The 16982-nt window shown below is 32.0% G+C and overlaps 1 protein-coding gene across 2 annotated transcripts in view; it reads left to right on the forward strand.

The window, feature by feature from the left end:
- The window catches only part of LOC106132715 (uncharacterized), a 31096-nt gene extending 14383 nt beyond the window's left edge, over positions 1-16713 (forward strand). For both annotated transcript variants that reach the window (XM_013332227.2, XM_060945126.1), the window contains exons 2-5: positions 12129-12200; positions 13284-13468; positions 14027-14423; positions 15585-16713. In XM_013332227.2, coding sequence (XP_013187681.2) covers positions 12177-12200; positions 13284-13468; positions 14027-14423; positions 15585-15641 — 663 coding nt within the window. In that variant the 5' untranslated portion in view covers positions 12129-12176 and the 3' untranslated portion in view covers positions 15642-16713. The remainder of the gene's footprint in view (positions 1-12128; positions 12201-13283; positions 13469-14026; positions 14424-15584) is intronic.
- Positions 16714-16982: the final 269 nt, after the last annotated feature.

Genomic DNA, 16982 nt, shown 5'->3' on the forward strand with positions numbered 1-16982 from the left:
TTCGTGGTATTAAATCTCTTATTACATATACAAGCATTTCTATTCTGTATATTAACGATGGAATACGTAAAGATTGAAATCTATAGATTACCATAAATATATTTAATCCATATGCATAGTATGCAAGTAGTGCGAAATTTATTACATTTCCATACAAAGGTACTCGTAATATAGTAGGTATGCGTAACATGCAGTAATGAACAATTTCAAGCAAATTCTAGAAATAAGTAGTACCTTTATACTACTTATTTCTAGAATTTGTAAGTTATACGTAAGCAAAAGAAAGAAAAGTTGGCTGAAATATTTTTCAATTATTTTTTTGAAAAACACAATAGCTGCTCGTATATCCTTAAATAATTACATTAATATTCTAACTTTTTGTCTGACTTGTTGTTTGATGTGACCTTTACATGGAATTGCTATTATAATTAGCTCTAACACAAACAAGAAATTGTGACATCAATTTAGCAAATGATATATCTGCACTCTCATTAATTTATAAAAAATGGTGCAAGTGTGACCCAAACAGTTACACCTATGCTAGTAACAGTATATGGCCATGCGTGCGTTTAAGAAATATATAATTGAATGACGTTATGTAAACGTAGTTATTGTTTATGTATGATAGCCCCGAGCTACTTATTCTATTTTTAGATTTGAAATAGTTGTTTATCTCAATTTCATTCAGGTTAATGACATTAAATACAGCCTATGTCGTGGCGATAATTAATCAGAGTTTCGTAAAAATAAAGAAAATGTTGTTAAAATTAAGTAATAATTGCAATACCCTAAAGAGCTATTATTTAATAATTTAGTAGTATTTAATTTAGTAGGACCTTGATGCAAATGAAGATTTTATCAGGGAATGATTTTGAACAGAAATTAAATGTATACGTTCTGTTTAATTAAATAGAAGCGAAATGTAAAAATTGATGTTGATCAAAATTCAGGAATACGTTGAAATATAATTTGATTGAAAATCACTTGTATTTAATTTGAAATTAATTTTATTTAGACAAGTTTTCAGTCTCGACAATTATTGAGCACTCAAATCTTGAATGCTAACCATACTGTGTCATAATAATACCTGAACTAGAATAATTGGATGCAACTTCTAATTTTGCGCAACTAAACTAAGCTTTCATGTCTTGTCCACATTGAAGTATGCTGCAACGAGGCATCTTAGGGAACGTAAAATTTTGCCAAAATTGAGAGCGTACTTGCAAAACTATTACATAATAAAATGAAAAATGCATAGTGCATTTTGAAGCCAGTGAAATACGTGACCGTTTTTACTTATCAACGTTTTTGGTGCCGCAGGATTTATGCCCTCAATGACGAGAAAGTATACACAACAATGCAAATGCAATTTATATTGGCGGTTTCGCACGCTCTTGTGGTCTACTGCCTTACAATGCGAAATTGATTTATGATGAGCTGCGGTTCGTTATATAATGTCATTTAGGTTTTAGAATTTCCTGTAAAATTTTGCGACATTTCGCAATGAAAAATTTGGTAACGTAATGTGTGCGAGTCAGAATAATAACGATATAATGCCCCTTTGGAAGTTACTTTACAGACGCTTGCTTAAAGATAGATAAACATAGAAAAAAACTCGGAAAACTTTCTTTAATTATGGAGGAGGGAAATACTGTCCGTATTTTGTAGACACTCAAATTAAGGTGCGTAGATTTAGTAGCTGGAAAATTCTCCTTCGTCCGAGATTTTCATTCTCTGAATCTAATCTGAAAATAAGAATAGAAAGAGACTAGAAGTAGAAAATATAAACTACAATTAATAATATATACTTATTATAATAAGTCACGTAAATTAAAAGCTTACAAAAACCCATTGCTTAATGTGTAAATACCGCATAAATCTCATCTAATTATGGTAAGTGAAGTGAGATGAGCTGACAGGCCGCAATTAGGTATTGTACCAACGGCTTGGTACACACATAAAGCGTCAAAATTTTGACGGTTTGCCTTTCTATAGTAGTAGATATTATCTTATAAACTTGTTTGTCAAAACTTATGTTTAGGAAACTTATGAATAGGGATCGTTTTTAGAGGAGATATTCTTTTTGCAAGAGTAGTCACACTGAGGAGATTGGGGCAAGAATGCTAATTTGACGTCAACCAATGTTGTTAAACCATACGTTTTGACAATAATTGTCAAAACGTATGGTTTAACTTACTTCATATCGCTTAATAATTATTATTAAGCGATATGAAGTATCCTATAATAATGAATAAAAATTTTGATTTAATCATCTCTGTTTATACACACATTGCGTTTTGACACAATCCATGCGTAGTTCTTTAGTTTCATCCATATTCATCAATCTTCATGCAAGCTTATCAGTTAAGGGTACTCTCCTTTAGTTTTGTAAGATTGTCTTCTAAGCGTTATAGAATCTTGTAGTTCACTTTCCTATAATTTCCCTTCTACTTCGACCTTTCAAAATGAAATTCTATAAAGCAACGTGTGTACTAACCCTACGTATATCAATGATGCAGCCACTCTTATAGCTAGGGGGCTAGGGTACAGTCGTGACCAAGTATACCACACGTAACTTACGCTCTTTTGACCTCCATTACAAATTGTGTAATATTATAATGAAGAGGATGTTCCCATGTCAACTATGATAACAGTAAAATGATATGTCATAGTAATTTGTCAGTCTGATCGGTTTCGCTACGGTAGCTAATATAATGCTATATTTATAGGTACATATCTATTAGTAGAAATTTCATTCGAAATTTGCCTTAAACTGTCCAATTTCTATGATAACAGAAATTGTAAGACAGTCATAAAATTTCTCTTTTATTTCTTAAGTTTATTTATAAACCGTCAAACAAAACAACCGTTGTTATTTGTAAACTTTATCAAGCAAATTGAATTAGGGTTAAAAATTATAATTTTCTCATTTATTATATATTAAGGCATCTTAGGGCTTTTCATCATGCTTATATTATATTTAAATAAAGTGTCTATTAAAATAAATTATGTATATAGCAAAAAGTTAAATATAAATATGCACAATAAAAAAAATACATATTATTTCTTTAAACACGTCTTTTTAGTTTATACAATATTAACTATATAGATATTAATTATAACAGTTACTTAAGCCAGCAAGTATACATACACAATAAATATCACATGTTATTCCCCTACGGGTAGACAGAACCAATGGTCTCAAAAAGTATCCAAGGCCATGGTCAGCGTCTTGCCTTCGTGATGGGTTTTAGATTCAAAAAGAGACAGGTTTTTTGGCACATCACCTTAAGAATCCCAAATTAAAAAACAACTCACACACCCTTTATTTCTTTCGCTACTAATACATTATAAATGTTAGTATAATAAGTTATTATTGCTTTTAGTCGTCGAAGACCGGGCGGTCATTCGCACGTTTCCCGCGCGGTCGGTTACGCAACAGCGGTTTGACCGTGACCTCGAGTTGCGCCTGCGCCGGCGGCCTATGTATTAATTATCATCTTCCCGCCATTGTTTATGACTTAACAGGTTTTTGATATTTTTTGGTCTTTAAGCATGTGGGTTATATAATCATTTACTTACATATTTTGAGCCGGGTAAAAAAAAATGTTTATTGGCTGATTTACATTTTTACACAATTTAGAATGAATAGATGATGAACAAATGTTTAAAAATAGCGCGTATCTTTTTTATGGCGAATTTTTGCAATATTTCATTACCTTTGTTCAAGGTTCTATATGTTATTTATTCAAATGTTATATTTTTAAGGATATAGGTAAAAAATTTCATTCACTTGATGACAAAACTCAGGTTATGAAAATAAACAGTTTTACGGTCCGTGGTTACACCTATCTTTGGGAAATTTTGTTCCTTAGTCGTTATTGTTTTTAAAGTTTAGTCGCTTCTTAAAAATCTCAGAAAGAGTCAGAGTGCTATTCAACTCTGAGACTAACCACGCGCCTAGAATTGTTCTGATAGTTTTGAAATGTTCTTCATATAGGTTTTGGAGAGTGACAAGAAAAAATTTCATAAAGGACGTCTAGTATGCAAAGCAGAATGTTTTTTATAAAGAAAAAAACCATTAAGGGGGTTGTCTCTAATAATGTATCAAATCAAACGATAAGATTGATAATATACAGGCAGTTTATTTTTATAACAATCGTCTTCCTTGTTTTTTAAAGCAGCTATTTGTTTAATTTTCTGCGAAAGACAATAGCTTGTTATTCTAACAATAACTAGTTTTGCTGCGTAGGTTAATTGCTCTCCCATATAATTAAAAGGTACATGTAATTAAGATGTATCATAATTGATATATCTATTTATTGATCTGTTTTTGCTTTGTTCTGTGGTCTTGTATCATCTATCATTGTTACTTCTCACAATAGTAATTTGGACATCAAATTTGATGCCTAACCGATTTTTAACCACATAACCACACGTGCCCAAGGCACCACACGTGAATTGCGTAGTACGGTTTCTCATAACATAAAACATAACATCTAATCACGTCTATATCCCTCGTGGGGTAGACAGAGCCAACATTCATCAAGACTGAAAGGCCACATTGAGCTGTTTGGCTTAATGATAGAATTGAGATTCAAATAGTGACAAGTTGCCAGCTCATCGCCTAAAATAGGAATCTTAAGTATATAAACTTATCCCTTAGTCGGCTTTTACGATATCCATGAGAAAAAGATGGAGTGGTCCAGACAGACATGTCCCAGACTATAAGCAGTTTCAAAGATCTGGTTAAGTCTCACTATCTTTCTACACTTTCATAATTTTTATTTTATAATTATATACTGGTGATTAAAGAAGTGTTGATAATTACAAATTTCATTTTAAATACAGCAATTATTCTTAAGGAAATTTATTTCAAAATCAGAAGCTCTGTAGCCAGCACCGACGACGGAAATATGTAATTTCAGACTATTAATCACATTTAACATTTAAATGTAAGACGATATTTTACAAGGCGGTAAGTATCAGACAAGAGCACTTATGATAAAAATAGTATCATCAGGTTTTAAAAAAAATATTGTACGCGCACATTAAATTTAATGGACACATTAATTGTAATGGAAAAATATTTATTCGTAAAACTTAAGATGTACCCTGCATTAGAAGTAAAAGTACTTATTCGTAGATGTAGATATTTTCGTGGAATTTCTTTTATCAACATTTCACTTTAGGCATGGGATTTTTCCATAATTGGTATCATTAATCGGACCTACGCTACGGCAGAAAGTCATATGAACAGTATGTGTCTATATATTTTATATATTTATCAAGAACAAATAAGAATTAAATAATTAAATCGCAGTGGAGTTTAAAATGACAACCTGTCCCTACTATTGGAATTTGGTGTCAAGAATCATAGCGGACGGAAACTGTAATTACGGATCAATCATTCGGATACCATTAAAATTTTATTATTATTGTGTGATGCTGATAAATCCCATTTGACAGGTGAGATAATGGAACCAGATTTATGATAATTAACCTATTGAATAAGCTAATATTTAATAATTTATTAGGCTTAATTATCTATTAATTGAGCTCATAATTTTATTGAATTTCAAAAGACTACATTAGTACATGTAACATCAGTATTTTAGTATTAACATTCTGGTAACGATACAAATATAACATGAATAATTTATCCTTCATGCAGAATAGCATTCAAAATATAAACAAAGTTTGTTAAATATTGCAATTTTACGAGCTGTAAGCTAAGTACGAGTATTGAGCGATGCAACTATTCGATAATCCTCGCTGGATTATCTCCTGTCTTAAAAGATAAGTAAAACGTGACCCCGTACATCAAGATGACTATTCCACTCGTGATTACTGTCACACCAGTGAAATGGGAACAGAGAAAGGGCGTATATCGGATAGACAGGTTGCCCTTCCTGCTCGCAACCTGCCGATTACGTTTGATTACGTACCTCATGTTTGAAGTGCGTATGTTTGTATTGTGAAATATTGTGCGTTATCAATATAACTGCAGTTACAAATGTATATTTTTTTATTGTTAAATTTTCAACTTTATTGTTCTCTTTGTTTTAACTGGAGTTATAACTGGAGTTGGATATTCTTGTCTTTCTGTTCTTATTTGCATAATATTTTTATAGACTACTTGGTAGCACAGGAACTGGTGATGTTTAAATTTGCGATAAAATCAAGGTATTTTTTTAAGATCAAGTCTACCTTTTTGATAAATGTCATGAAAGAAGACTTCAGATCAGTGAATTTTTATATCAACAACAAAGACTGTGCACGTGGCTGCTTTCTTAGATATTTATTACGACCTGTAGTTCAGAAGGTACAAAATATGAATTTTAAATCTACCATTACTTTAATCACAGTTCAATATAGTTACTTATAAAAGCTCTTGTCGGAATCTTTCAACACCTTTGAAGGCAAAAGAGTCAAATACAATTTACGACTTGCATTGACTGGTTTATTACACTAATTTGTCAAATATGGGGATAAATGCTAGGTAATTAAGATTTTCAAAGCTGCTACATGCCAGTTGACTTATTACTGGCACCTTTTTAAAGCATAAAGATTTGCTCAAATTAACATTTTTGAGTAAAGACTGATGTGAATCGGTACACTTATTATATCTAAATTTAGAATAAATTTACGTTTAAATTTCTTAAATAATAATATTAGATATAAATTTGAACCTACTCAAATTTAATTTTGGATACAATTTATGATGATGTTTGGGTAAAATAAACATGGGCTTTGCAACTATATTTTTTTTAATCTAATTATATTTATGGAAAATAATTCTCGTAACTAGAAAATATATAAAAGGACCAACAAGTCAGAAACTTCATATTCGTGAAAGGTTTATAATTTTAACTACCTCTGAGGGCGATGGATATTCTTTGAACCGGGTCAAAGATTATTCAATTGGTCTATGCCACTAGTAGGATACCTGTGAGCCGTTTAGGATAAATGGTATCTTATGTTTATCAGTTATCATTTTAAGTTTTACAATAATTTGTGTTATTTTTATAATAAAGAATTGCAATGAGGTATAAATTTGATTTATTTTTAGTCAACAAATTGTTAACATAGCATATAATCCCTTGCGTCGAGACAGAGCCAACATTCTTCAAAAGACTGAACACATCTGACATTCAGCTATTGGGCTTAATGATAGAATTGGATTCAAAAAGTAAAAGGTTGCTATCCCATCGCCTAAAAGAAGGATTCCAAGTACGTAAGCCTATCTCTTAGTCGTCTATTACGACATTCATAAAAAAGAGACACAGTGTTCCTATTCTTTTTCTATTGACGCCGGGAACCACACGGCACTTCGCTATTGTATATAATAACTTAATATGATAAATAAATAAATTGTTATTATTAGCATTAAAATGCAACTGCACTTTGCCTTCTCACATTGAGCAACGATCAAATGGGTAGTAATTGTATCTCTCCATTTACATTACTAGTTCTGACTAATGTAGTTTCTTTGTGAGTTGACACATTGTCAAGGCATCGAACCAAGGCGACATGACGATAACAATGGCTTTATCACGCTTGTGTATTCTAGGCTTGTAATAAGAGAAGTTAGGTCACAAGATTAACCGGACAAGTCATACAGATTGAGCTAGTCTTTAGTTAATACTAGCGCGTAACAATCATAAGCGAATCATTAAAAAATTTGAATATTTTTCATTGATGCAATTGTGTAAGGTGAAGGACATCATCGTGAGGATACCTGCACATTTAGGCAGTGACCTGAATGTGTAGGTATCCTAACATTCAGTCGAATGTGTTACCATGATCCAATAATGGGCTAGGTTTTCCTGCAGAGGTTGCAAAGGTCTGATAGGAGTCGCTTCGTTTAAAAAAACCTGATTTACCCAATCTAGAACCTTGAACACCGGGCTACTCTATATAGAGGTGAGGAGTAACCGTTACTTATTGTAGCCAGAAGGAAGAAGAAGATAAGAAGATTTTTTTATTGCTGGACTGAGATTTATCAAAGAACTTTCTTACAAACAGAATTATTTTTCATAAAAAAAGTGCATTGCTGTACGTACATAGATCATGACCCGGCCTACTTCCAGCATTCAATAAAGCGTTACCAATGAATAAAACGGTCATTAAACAAATTCTCTGTTTGCACACCGCGTACTCTACGCAATGTTTTAGATTTCTCAATAAAAAGGGCGTTTATAAATGATTCAAGTGAAATATGCATTTAATTTGCTATGATAATTGCCCAAAAATAATATTTATACACCGGATACTTAATACATTGCATTAATATTGATGTCTATTACTCTTTTAAATTAACAGTGGTGTTTTCTACACGTCAAAGTAAACGAAATATACCTTTTCAAAACTAAACTTTTGAAAAGGTATATTTCGCCCTGCATAATATATATCAAGAAGTCGTTAAATTTATCTGCCATACGAATTCCACATTTAAAAAAAATCTACTTTAATCCTAATGACTATTTTGTATCCGTAAGAAAAAAATACACGATTTCCAAAACTAGCAACCTCTGCGCCAACACTTATTAAGTTTGTAGTTTATTTCGCGCATAACATTTTATGTTTCTGCTGTTAAATCTCAAGTATTCAGTATCAAAGTCTCAAGAGAATCCAATTTGAGCCATGTCAAATGTCGACGGTCCGACGAAATGTAATAAATTAAATTACCTGCGCGTTTATCGGTCTGTTTCCTAACTGGGTGTCATACTCGTACCCTTTCCGAGGGAATTTGTCATTAGACGTGTTGCATTCTTGTAATGCGGCTTCTCAAAGAACTTAAAGCTATATTAGTATGGTGTTTCTGGGTTTACCTTTTGAAGATAAAGTTGCGAAATGATTTGTGATCGCTTTTTTATAATCTTCGTCCACGATGGCTTGGTAGCGAGGGACATGTTGCCAGCTATTTCTCTTCTCGCGCATGTTATAGAATTTAATCAAGGTATAGGTCCAAACATTTTAGCATATTTTTTTAAGAAAAAGGCTAGCAACCTGTCACTATATTTCATCGAAACGTTGCCTTCTATTTTTGGGACTATTCCATTCCACAATCGGATGATACATACACTTACGGGCTGTAAGTGCCCCAATTGAACAGGAATCTCAACTTCACGGGGCAAGTATTTGAAAACATGATTTTTTAAACTATTTTATACTGACAGGGAGAAAAAAAATACTTTATAAACAGGTCATCTATATAAATGCATTTGATGCGAAAATCTTTGAGCTAGGTATATATGCACCTACAAACGCTTTGTCAATGACGGTAGAACAAGAACGTGGCCTTAAAGGCTTTTCGCGGTAGAGGGCTCTGTCTAGCCCGTAAGGGATAGGTACCTGATTATGTATATGTAGGTATGTTGAGGATATGTTATATTTTTGTGTGATAAAAATGCGATATTAAGAAAAAAATTGTTTTTATAAATGCTAACAATGTATGCATTTCAAGAAATTTTGTTTTAAAATTATACACCTTCAATTAATGATGAATTCTTTACCAAGACCAAGATTACATAATATGGCCATGTAAGAAGGTATGTATGCAATGAAATAATTACGAAGTTTCAATTGCGAACTTAGTTTTGAATAAAAAATATTATGTACAAAAGTAATTAAACATTGATACCATAATGAGGGTCAGAGAGACGAAGGTTAACCCTAGTTAACATGTGATCAAAATTATGCTTACGTAAAATTTTGAAACCGTTTGACTGGTTTGAAGTTTCATTAAATGAAACACTTAAAAAATGCCAAATCGTTATACGCATAAAATTCAACGTTTATCACGTATTTATGCTTACAAGTCATATTTGGTTAAATGCGCTCCTTCAAGATTCTTAACCTTTAAACCACTGAAATAATGAGGCACTTTACACTTATCTCCGTGTGCGAATAATAAGGTTTTTATCATTCGATACATACTTAGATGATTGTCCATATTTATTTAATTCACCGATTGCTCCTTTGCCATATAATTATGTTAAATTATTATATTGTTAGAACAAATAATATGACTTACAATAATTATTATAGTGATATCGAAAGATTATTATGGAAAATTGTCCAATTGAAAATCTATTATCGTTATTTATGCATATGCTCTGATAATGCCATTGGTGGCAATATATTGGTCTGCCAGTAGATACGCTGAAAAGATGAATATTGCCCGATTTGGTGAAGTGTATGAAAAGTATGCAGGGATTGTGACAAGTGAAAAGACGTAGGTTGTTTCTGGTTACATCTCTGGGAAATAGACGTGATTTTATGTAGTTTGTATGATTGAGTTGATATAATTTGTAAGTAAAACCAACATAGTTTACGGAAAGAGAGTGACTGTTTGGAAGCTACAAGAATTATTGAATCATTGAAGTTCAAACGAAGCTCAAACTTTGAATCTCAATTTTTGATAAAATACTCTTAAAAATATTGTTAACTTTTACTTTGTAATGTAAAATTGTCAAAAGAAAAAATTTATATCGAGAATAATTAGCACGCGTCTGTCTAGGTCAGTAGGAAATATAATGATTAATTACTTAAATTTATGGTTAATTTTATAAAATGTAAAACAAATATATGAAAGCACTATCGTAATTACAAGTGACAAGAAAGCAGTTAAAATTAAGTATATGTCACTTACAACTTAACTCTATAATTAGTCACTGTGTTGTAGTTGACATTTTTAATATAATTAATGTACATTTAAGGATGATTATATTATCTTGCATTTATTGTCATTATTTAAGGAAACAACAATAATGAAAAGACGATATTATGTTAGGTACTATATAACTTCAACCATAACTAATACAATACTATATGCTTAAAATATTCTAAAGATTTGTAGTACAAGGACTGTTTTAAAGGTAGCATATATATTCTATTTACGTCTTTAAAGATTCTAGTCTTATGAGAAATAGGTAATTTGCGTAAAAAATGTTGTAGATAAGGAGTAAAGTCCATCAACTCACATCTATGTCATCTTCAAAGTGTCTTTATTGCTCAATATTATAGAACAAGTCACTTATCGCATGCAAGTTGCGTTTGTTATAAAATGTCAAGCTCTATTTATTTTGCACTATTGTGATGCATAAATGAGATAGCTAACTTGTTCACCTTTCTTTCATTCATTTTGAAATGAATGTTTATGTTTCATTATACTTTGAACAAATATCCTTCCTTGGACAAAGACAAATTCTACTTAAAATTTTAGAGATGACATGTAATAATAATACTTACATGCTAAAGCGAGAGCCAAGAAACCTGGCTTAATATGATTTTCGTATAATGTATATATTGTCATCCTTCAATTTTATTTAGTGATTCCGCAATTATTAAACATAAAATGCAAATTAATTTTTATTAAAAATCTATATTCCATCAAATTTTGTGAATTACTAGAGTAAAAGGTAAATTAATGCAGTTTTTACGTTTACTAAAAAGATTCTTATGATCAAACAAGAGTCTTTGATCATTTTCATTCTTAAACCGCGTTTCACTTTGACTCCGCTGCAAATTACTTAAATAAACGGAAATATGTTTTATACGGATATAGACACTTGTAATGAAAAAAAGTTGAAATAGCAATTACCAAGCAACCACCGAAATTTTGTATTTTAGAAACCAGTTAAGTACTCGTATATTGCTTCTATGGTCCTTGTTCTATGTATGTTGTACTGGTTAGCTCTCTTTGTGGTCATTATGAAAGCCAATCAAGGGAAAAGCATATATATAATTGAGATGTTTTGGCGATAGGCCAGCAACCTGCCACTATCTGGATCTTAATTCTATCACTAAGCTATCCAGCGAACTATCACTTTCGAGTCTTTTCAAAATTGTTAGCCTTGTAAAGAATGAAAACGTTTTATATGTAGGTCAACATACATACATAATCAGTCTTTTTCACTTGCGGAGCAAACAGAACCAACGGACTTGAAAATACTGAGGAGCCACGGTCAGCCCTATGGTTTAATGATGAAATTGAGGTTCAAGTCGTGACATGTTGCTATAGCAGATATATATAGAAAGATAGCCTATAGAAAGAATACTTAGCTTATTAGCCTATTATATTATGTAACCAACATTATTTTAATGGAAATTCATTGTTTCAGGGATACATATCGGATGATAAGCTAGACACCGCGATAGTACAAGTCAATATGAAATTTCCGGCTGGGCTACAGGTGAGGATTTAAATTTATAGAATATATCATGTAGCATTTACCGTCAAAACATTAATGAACCATGTCTTTAGTAAATATAAGAAGATTGAGTTATAATATTGTAAACTAAAATAAAGTTTAGTAGGTATTTTATGTGTGCGTTTTACGTGATAGAAAAAATATCTGAAAAAGTGAGCCTACATAGATTTGAATCCATCGACCACCAAAAAAGTTAAGTATATTCTTGTTGGAGCATCATTTGGCCGAATTAAAATAACTATTCTTATAGTTAGATTTTATGTGGTACGCAATTTTTGACTTTAACTAACAAGGGTTGATGAAACTAATTGCTGGAAAACCAGACAAGACAATAAATCCTCAATGACTTAGTCCCAAAATATATTACTTTACCACACAATGTGTTACAGAACATTAATTTGCTTGTAACTGAAGCAACCAACGTCGCTTAGACAAGTTAATAAAATCGTCCAGATACACTGATAAGAGAAGCAAAGTGTATTAAATGTACTGCTTTGGAAAGATGTTACAAAAGTAGATGTGCTAACTTAACATAAACAATGGAGATCGGTAACTGTGTAATTCGCGAGCCATTTAATAGATAAAATTTCATGCTAAATCTTCAATGAGTTTGTAACAAAGAGAGTTTCGTGGGAAATAAAAATAAACGAGCCAAGGTCATGAGACACAAGATGATTTCGATTGAATTGAAATTAAGTCGAAATGGAAAACGGATGTTTTGGTGGGAATCGAGTGTTACAACGATGTCAATGCATTATCTTGAATTAGCATCTTCTTTATTACTCAATCTTTAAACACTTATTCAATGATTGTCTGGGAAAACCTTTTGTATGACTTGTGGGATATTGAACATTTTCGTCAATACATACGGCTTATGTTCAGATGCTGCGAGTATTTGTATAATTTAAGTTTGTACATTTTTTTTGGAATATGCCAATATCTTTTAATATAATATTTTATCTTTGGCCCTTTAGGTTTTTTTGGCTTGTAGCTTTGTGGTGGTCCATATAGTAAAAAAAAAACGCATTGGTTAATGTAATTTCTCAAGCGAAAACTCTTTTTCAGTTGCTGACATGCCTGATGGTGTACGCGTCCAGCGCACACGCAATCATGGTGAAGTTCGGCACTAGTGGGGGTCCCATAGTACCACCGGCGCCAACGCCGACGGTGCCACCGCAGCAGCCGTTCCGCGTTCCAGCGCCGGTCTGGGAAGAACGATCTAATGACTCTCCCGACCCTAATGCGCAATGGTAAGTATTACTGAAATTCTAAACATTGTGTGAGTCTCAAACCACGGCGTTTCAGCATCAGATTATGATGTAGATGATGTGTGGTGAATAAGGAACAGGGTAATGTATCTAGCAAATTATGTCATGGCATCTAAATAGCTAGTTACTTGAATACTTTGTCAAATCTTTTCTTTTGTCGGCTTTAATAATAACAAGCCTCGAGCTTTGTAGCCAATAACTAAGAATGCAATTGAGAACATGTTACGATAAGCGAGAGATTAATTAGCTTTACTTGTTGATAATACTATGCTTATCTCAAGAAGTAGACAAATTGAACACGTGTGGAGCACGGCTTCCCATTCCTAAGCTTCCCCTTCCCAGCCACTAAGACAATTTTTTTATTTATTTTATACATGTTTAAAAGTTCTTTAATATACCTAAGTTAGTAAGTTCACATAAAAATGAAACTTTTGATAAACTTATGTTTGTACTTATATTTAAATTATTTAAAAAACATTGCCAAAATGAATTGATTAAATTTTAAATCATCATATCTAACAAAACATTTCTTCCCAACAGGCGGCCCCAACTCTTCATACCGCAGCCGAGATATACCCACGTGGTCTTCAATCCTCAAGAGGTCTCGTCACCAGTTCCACAAAGCAACGTGCAACGTTTCGTCAACTCATACTTGCCCAGGCCATCCGTCCCACAGCCAATACAAGCCCAACCAGTGAGGGAATACTTCACTCCAACACAAGTCCTTAGCTCCCAATCCCTCCCTGGATTCGGCTTAAGATACTTCCTCCCTTTCTACGCGAAAGACGCGCCGCAAGTGCAACAGAGACAGGAAGATGCTCAGTACAACCATATTGAATCTAAGACTGTTGATGGAACAAACAGGGACGTGCAAAGCGACTTGCAGTGGAAGTATGAGAAGGACGCGTCAAACAGAGTCGCTAGGAGTACGGCAGAAGTAAGTGTACAATTATTTAAACCTAGGTAGACCCCGACTATCGTGGAACTGTTACATGGAACAGGTGGGAACAAAATCCGAGTTCTGCTACACAGCGGTTTAATCTTGAGAATGGAAATATGCAAAGATAAGAGAGAACCTTAATTCATAATCAGTCATCATCAACGAATTATTTTTTACAATGTACTATAATTTTACACTGAAAGTTATATCCCAAGTACTTGGAAGTAATAATGTTGTTAATTGTCCGTAATCGCAATACGATATGCGATTCAGTTAAATACCTGCAAATATTTGACGTAGAGAAAATTGCGGTCGATTACAAAAGGTCAGCAAACGTACTAATTAATGTCCGATTTTAAATGCTCACAAATTACGCGACTTCGGAAACAATTGGACATTATTAAAAACGTTAGTATAGTTTGAACGTGCGAATGATAACTATAAGTATGCATAGAAGTTGGAATAATAAATATTTCAATTATTATACATACTCGTACTAGATACAAAATTCTTACTTACCTAAGTATCTCCCGTATAGCAAAAAATAAAACCTTTAATGTTAAAAGTCATTCAATATTTTTCCTGGAATTAAAAAAGTTTAAATAAAAATTATAAATCATACTATACTTGTGTTCAGTACATCGAATAAGTCTTGTTTTACAGTTATTTCAGCACAAGTCAATATTATGTAAATCTAGCTTAGCAAATATGGATTACAGAAATGTTGGCATGCTAACCAGCGGATATAAATTACCAGTAATTTTTGTAGACTTTAGGAAGCATTCGAGTGTGTAACTGGTATTAGCCAACGCACTAATTAGTAGTTTTTTGATCAATTGTACCGGTTTCAGTGCATTATTGATTATGTGATGTAGCCGTCGTATTATGAAAATTTGCTGTGTAAAACTGGCGGTTTTGGTTAAATTGATTTTTTCATACATTGCATGCGTTACGTTGATTTTGATCTGCACTTTTTTGGAACCGTTATTTCTGTAGCAGATAGCCTTCACAACATCATCTTTAACTATCTGAAGGTATATTTGTGTTTGTAGTGTGTAAATTCCCCTTAAATTGTCGTTCTTATAATAAAAAATGGAAGTATTGATTTCGTAATCAAATTGTTTAAAATAATTATTAATATTATTCGCCTTGTTTCAGAGCACGGGAGTCCCGAGTCAGTCGTGGTCAATCTACGTGCCCTCTAGACATCACTAAAATCATTTCTACTAACATTTTACCGGCAAATAAACATTGGTTTAAAAAGTTTCAAAAAGTATTCGGAATTCGGACTAAGTTTACGACAAATTATATTAAATTTTTTATCCTTTTTTTGATTATGAATATACACCAAGATAAGTTCTAAGTAAATTTAGTAATTTAGGTTAACCAAAATTTTAAACCATTGTTTGATAAAGGGTAATATGTTTGATAAGAAATGAATCGTAACATAACTCCTGTAGTTACGTTTAAATGTGATGTCTTTAGTCTTAGTGTCCTAGCGTAAGAATAATGTGCCAGAACATAAAATATTTTACAACTATGCTCTTGAATTTAATCTCTAGAGTTGGCAAAACGGACTGACATTTAGAGAATGAAGTAATAATATCTGAGATATAATAGTTATTCTCAATCGTCAGGTACACTGTTACCTGTAGGTACCCAATCATATCTTCGTTCCTTTCAACAGTTTTGTTATTAATAATTGAAAACTATGATGAAAAATTCATATTTGTTAATAACAGATGCCTGTTTATTGATCAGCAACAAAACATGGTAATAATAAAAAAATCTTTGTATTTCGACTTTGCAATAGATAAATACTCGTCTTAGCCGTGCTGGCTGTTACATTTATCTATTAAAGATGACCAATAGCCGTGATGGATATATGATAAATTAAGTCTTATGTGAAGATAAAGTAAAATGTTTTGTCTGAAATGATTTACCATGAATAACTGTATTTGTCTGACTTTGTTATCGTGCTTAAGAAAAGATTGTATAACTGATGACTTTTGTTAAATTATCTTAAATTTTCTTGCCAAATCGTTGCGTCTCTATAATATATATTGCTAGTACAAAATATAGCCTTAACAATAGCTACTGATGATGTGTAATAATAGTAATTGATATGATGTCAAGTCAAATTCATACTCTTTGTGCTGACGTCAAATAAATTATTTCATTAAAATTGTCATACATTTACAAGAAAAATCTCGTTTTAAAAATGGTCAAAATCATTAAAAAAAATAATTCGACTTCATTATTTTTTTATATTGACTAAAACTTTGTTATATTGTTTCAAGTATATATAATGTAGCGATATGAATGCTTGTAAATATGTAAAATAAATAAACTTTATAATTAATTCGCATTTTATTCATAGTTCTGCTCTGGTGAACATTAAAAACTCAAATTAAGATCACCATTACATCTTACTCTATACGGAAATAGCTTTATCTTATTTTGATATGTAACATCATCATTATTTCCTGTAATTTATGAGAGTAATTTAATTAATCCGAACAGAAGTATGTCACAAGTTAAACATGTTCAAACGAG

Source organism: Amyelois transitella, chromosome 7 (assembly GCF_032362555.1).
Source record: "Amyelois transitella isolate CPQ chromosome 7, ilAmyTran1.1, whole genome shotgun sequence".
Lineage (NCBI taxonomy): Eukaryota > Metazoa > Arthropoda > Insecta > Lepidoptera > Pyralidae > Amyelois > Amyelois transitella.